The sequence below is a fragment of the Juglans regia genome, chromosome 13 (genome assembly GCF_001411555.2).
Source record: "Juglans regia cultivar Chandler chromosome 13, Walnut 2.0, whole genome shotgun sequence".
Lineage (NCBI taxonomy): Eukaryota > Viridiplantae > Streptophyta > Magnoliopsida > Fagales > Juglandaceae > Juglans > Juglans regia.
Genome location: NC_049913.1, coordinates 18,354,064 through 18,359,395, shown reverse-complemented (window position 1 = coordinate 18,359,395; position 5,332 = coordinate 18,354,064). Strand labels below are relative to the sequence as shown.

The following is a 5,332-nucleotide window of genomic DNA, read 5'->3' as shown; positions in this document are numbered from 1 at the left end:
CTCGTGCATTTCACTGTAGAATTGAATCTACATGGATTGTTCACAAATAGAAGATCCAGTGACAAACAACACAATCTCCCTTGCAATGAAAAAGAGATTTTTGAATCAAATGAATTGACTCGAACAAGCTATTTCTGAATATCGACTTCTTTAATGAAAAAGGTTCTCTTCCCTACGCCGTTTCTCAAAATATCCCCAGAATTCTTGACATCTGATATGGAAAACATTCCCATTCTCACTGACAGGCAGTGTCTCTCGGATCTAGCACGGTCCAAAAACATGTTTTTAGCTCTCTGAAGCACCGATCTCGGATCTAGCACGGTCCCCACCCTATTGACTAAAAGTCCCTGTAATTAAAATATTGTAGTACTCGAGAACCGTATAAGTACACACCCACCACCAGCCTCACTACAATTCCTTTTCTTTATTCCCACCCCGGGTTCCCTCCTTTTCCATTTTATAAAACAAAGAAAAGCAACTTATTTTTGCCTAAAGCTTTCTCCTCTGCTTTGAAAATTGTCATCATAGCCACCACACTCTCTCTAGTCTCTACACACTACACATAACACGCTCCCTGTCCATATCGTTTCTCTCTCTGTATTCCCTATTTCTCGGTTGCTTGTGTTCCTGGAACTTGTTCTTCAATGGAGGGCAACCCATCTCAGCTTATCTATCATCTTGCTCTGCCAATTAGTCTCTTCATGCTGTTTGTTTTCGTCCCCGGGACCGAACAGAATGGGTTCTCAACGATCAAGACTGATGCACAAGCTCTTCTAATGTTCAAGAAGATGATAGAGAAGGACCCTAATGGAGTTTTGTCAGGATGGAAGGCTGAGAGGAATCCATGCAACTGGCAAGGAATTTCATGCTCTCTAGGACGAGTGACTAAGCTTGATCTCACGGGCTTTGACCTTGTTGGGACTATCTCCTTAGATCCTCTGGCTTCTCTAGATATGTTATCTGTTCTGATACTGTCTTCCAATTCATTTACCATAAATGCTACCTCTTTGCTTCAGCTTCCATACAGCTTAAAACAGCTTGATCTATCTTTTACTGGTCTTGTTGGTTCTGTCCCGGAGAACTTTTTCTCAAGGTGTCCCAATCTTGTTTACGTGAATCTTTCTCTAAACAATATGACGGGCTTGTTACCTGAAACTCTCTTATTGAATTCTGATAAACTGCAGATTCTTGACCTCTCTTATAACAAATTAACGGGGTCAATTTCTGGTTTGAAAACTGACGACTCTTGCAGTTCCTTGCTGCACCTAGATCTGTCTGGAAACAGTATCGTTGGTTTCCTCCCAAGCTCCCTTTCAAACTGCACTAGTCTCAACAATCTTAGTATGAATAACAACTTGCTCACCGGGGAAATCCCAGCATCTTTTGGGAAGCTCAAGAATTTACAGAGATTGGATCTCTCTACTAATCATCTTACTGGCTGGATCCCCCCCGAATTGGGAAATGCATGCGAATCACTCTTAGAACTTCGCCTTTCTAATAATAACATTACAGGCTCAATTCCAGCCTCCTTATCCTCTTGTTCTTGGTTGCAGATTCTTGATCTGTCTAATAACAACGTATCTGGTCCTTTACCAGATTCCCTATTTCGGAACCTTGGCTCGTTGGAGAACTTGTTGTTGAGTAACAACCTCATCTCTGGATCAATTCCTTCTTCTATATCATCTTGCAAAAGTTTACGTATTTTGGATTTGAGCTCCAACATGATTTCTGGTGTGATTCCGCCAGATATATGTCCAGGAGCTGCCATGCTCGAGGATCTGAGAGCTCCGTATAATCTAATTGTAGGAGAAATCCCCGCCGAGCTATCCCAATGCTCGCAGCTGAAGACCATTGATTTTAGCCTAAACCGTCTCAATGGTTCCATTCCGGCTGAGCTTGGGAAGCTTGAGAATCTTGAGCAGCTAATAGCATGGTACAATGGGTTGAAAGGGAAAATCCCCAAAGAGTTGGGCAAATGCAGGAATCTCAAGGATCTCATTCTTAATAACAATCAGCTGAGCGGCGAAATCCCGGTTGAATTGCTCAATTGCAGCAATCTTGAATGGATATCGCTCACAAGCAATGGACTCACAGGTGAAATCCCGCCCAAATTAGGTCAATTGTCAAGACTTGCCGCTTTGCAACTTGGGAACAACAGCTTGAGTGGGCAGATACCAAGAGAGCTAGCAAATTGCACCAATTTGGTCTGGCTGGACTTGAACAGTAACAAGCTTACTGGAGAGATCCCTCCGAGACTTGGCAGACAGCTTGGGGCGAAAGCATCAAACGGTATTCTCTCTGGCAACACTCTGGTGTTTGTGCGTAATGTGGGAAATTCTTGTAAAGGGGTCGGAGGTCTGTTAGAATTTGCTGGAATCCGACCAGACAAACTACAGCAGGACCCGATGCTGAAGACCTGTGATTTCACGAGACTGTATTCTGGTCCAGTCCTAAGCCTCTTTACAAAGTACCAAACTCTGGAGTATTTGGATCTTTCTTACAATCAACTTCGCGGTAAAATCCCCGAAGAGTTTGGAGACATTGTGGCCTTACAAGTTCTTGCATTAGCCCACAACCAGTTATCTGGTGAGATTCCCTCATCACTAGGCCGACTCAAAAATTTAGGCGTGTTTGATGCTTCCCATAACAGATTGCAGGGTCATATTCCAGATTCCTTCTCAAACCTGTCATTCTTGGTGCAAATTGACCTATCAAACAATGAGTTAACAGGGCAAATTCCAACGAGGGGACAACTTAGTACACTTCCTGCAAGCCAGTACGCGAACAACCCAGGACTTTGTGGGGTTCCACTGTCTGAATGCCACAATGAGAATGACGAACCAAAAACACTTGCAAATGGAGATGATAACAGAGGAAGTCGAAAGCCGACGGCCGCATCTTGGGCAAATAGCATTGTCTTGGGGATTCTCATTTCGATTGCTTCTGTCTGCATTCTCATTGTGTGGGCAATTGCAATGCGTGCAAGACGGAAGGAAGCAGAGGAAGTCAAGATGCTTAATACCTTGCAAGCATCCCATGCTGCCACCACGTGGAAGATTGACAAAGAGAAAGAGCCATTGAGCATTAATGTGGCAACCTTCCAAAGGCAGCTGAGGAAACTCAAGTTCTCCCAACTGATTGAGGCTACCAATGGCTTCTCCGCAGCTAGCCTGATTGGGTGTGGAGGGTTTGGAGAAGTGTTCAAGGCCACGCTAAAAGATGGGTCGAGTGTTGCAATCAAGAAGCTCATAAGATTGAGCTGCCAGGGTGACCGAGAATTCATGGCCGAGATGGAAACTTTGGGGAAGATCAAGCATAGGAATCTTGTACCCCTGTTGGGTTATTGCAAAGTTGGCGAGGAGAGACTCCTTGTGTATGAATTCATGGAGTACGGAAGCCTGGAAGAAATGCTTCATGGGAGAGTAAAGACACGAGATCGACGGATTCTGACATGGGATGAGAGAAAAAAGATTGCGAGAGGTGCAGCAAAAGGGCTGTGTTTCCTACATCACAACTGCATCCCACACATAATTCACAGGGACATGAAGTCGAGCAATGTACTACTAGACAACGAATTGGAAGCCAGGGTTTCTGATTTTGGAATGGCAAGACTCATTAGTGCACTTGACACCCACCTTAGTGTAAGCACACTAGCAGGCACACCCGGATACGTCCCTCCCGAGTACTACCAAAGCTTCCGATGCACTGCAAAGGGCGACGTCTATTCATTAGGAGTTGTCCTCCTCGAACTCTTGACAGGGAAACGCCCAACTGATAAAGAGGATTTTGGAGATACAAACTTGGTGGGGTGGGTGAAAATCAAAGTAAGAGAAGGCAAGCAAATGGAGGTCATTGACCCAGATTTGCTTCTAGTGACAAAAGGAACCGATGAAGCAGAAGCAGAAGAAGTAAAAGAGATGATAAGGTATCTGGAAATAACTTTGCAGTGTGTGGACGATTTCCCCTCCAAGAGGCCTAACATGTTGCAGGTGGTTGCCATGCTGAGAGAGCTGATGCCCGAATCAGCCAGTGGAAGCAGCAACAGCACTTGAACCGTAGCTTTCTTTCTTGGAACGTGGTTGATGTAAGAAGAAAAGGTTTGTAAGATTTGTTGTTTCAGCTCTAGAAAGAGTTTCCCTGTACCTATATTTTCAACTCTTGTATCTTCTTTTGCTTTGTTCATTACTGTCTCATCAGTCAAAGAGGATACATTTATCGTGACCTGACGCTAATGCAAGGCTACACGGTTAGAGAAATTAATTAGGCCAAGGACATTGATCACAGATAGTCAAAGCCACATATAAATAGAAAGGGTAAAGCTTTTGGTAGGCGTTTAATTAAATGAGTGTATTAAGGGTGCAAAACTTGAGACATATCATTAGATTACACATGGCAACCGCTTATGCTTGAATTTCATTGATTCACATTGGAATCGGTGAAATTGAAGCTATTTGAATGGTGTTGCCTTGCATCAGTTATTGGGCAACTTAAATACGGCATAAACCATGGACTATGTGACATTATAAAAGAGATTCATCCCAAGGCTATTAATGTAGGATAGAAGTGAGAAGAAGAGATAGAAACAGAGTAATAGGAAATAGAGAAGAAAAATGAACCCGAAGAGAAGAGAGGAAGAAGAAGAAAGCAAAGAAAGGACTGGAAGGAGGCGGCTGTGGCGCTCTGCATTCAAAAACAACAACTACAGTTCCAATATTCCTTACAAGTCTTTAAGTAGTAGGGCAATACAAACCCTAAATGAAATAAATAACACATTAATAAAATAACAAAAATAGAAGATGTCTTTAAATAGTAGGGTAATACAAACCCTAAATAGAATAGACAAGACATTAATAAAATAAATAAAGCATTAATAGGAGATGTCCTCATCAACTCTCCCGGGGTGGAAAAGCTCGACTCTGTCGAGTTGACGAATCACACTAAGGCTGCAATCAATCACCCAACCATAAGCTAAGTGGTTGAGCACGCTTCTTTTGACGGCCATAAACACGTGTGAGTTGAGGCCTGAGTTTGGTGTCCCTACCCACTTCTCTAGAACAGGTGGCTGGTGACTCGGGCAAAGGAAGATCCTGTTGGCTCCGATAAAGCTCTAATAAATTTGGATCAAGCTGTTGGAGTGTCTCTCTGGGGATCCATGTACAGTCAGAATCTGGTCGATCGACCCAATGAACAAGGAAACACTGAACCTCTCCATCATTGGTCAACACAATCTGTTCATCTAGAATAATATCAATTTTATCTTAGTGTGCTGTGATAGATGGTAGTGGATTAGGAGTGACAAAAGGTTCAGGGTCAGAGTTCACAGATGGAAGCA

At 43.3% G+C, this 5,332-nt stretch overlaps 1 protein-coding gene across 1 annotated transcript; it reads left to right on the top strand.

Annotated features, from left to right (window-relative positions):
* The first annotated feature begins 428 nt into the window (after positions 1-428).
* On the top strand, positions 429-4,146 carry LOC108996982 (serine/threonine-protein kinase BRI1-like 2). The gene has a single exon (XM_018973052.2). It carries the CDS (start codon positions 645-647, stop codon positions 4,050-4,052), a length of 3,408 nt encoding a protein of 1,135 aa, XP_018828597.1. The 5' UTR covers positions 429-644; the 3' UTR covers positions 4,053-4,146.
* The last annotated feature ends 1,186 nt before the right edge of the window (positions 4,147-5,332 follow it).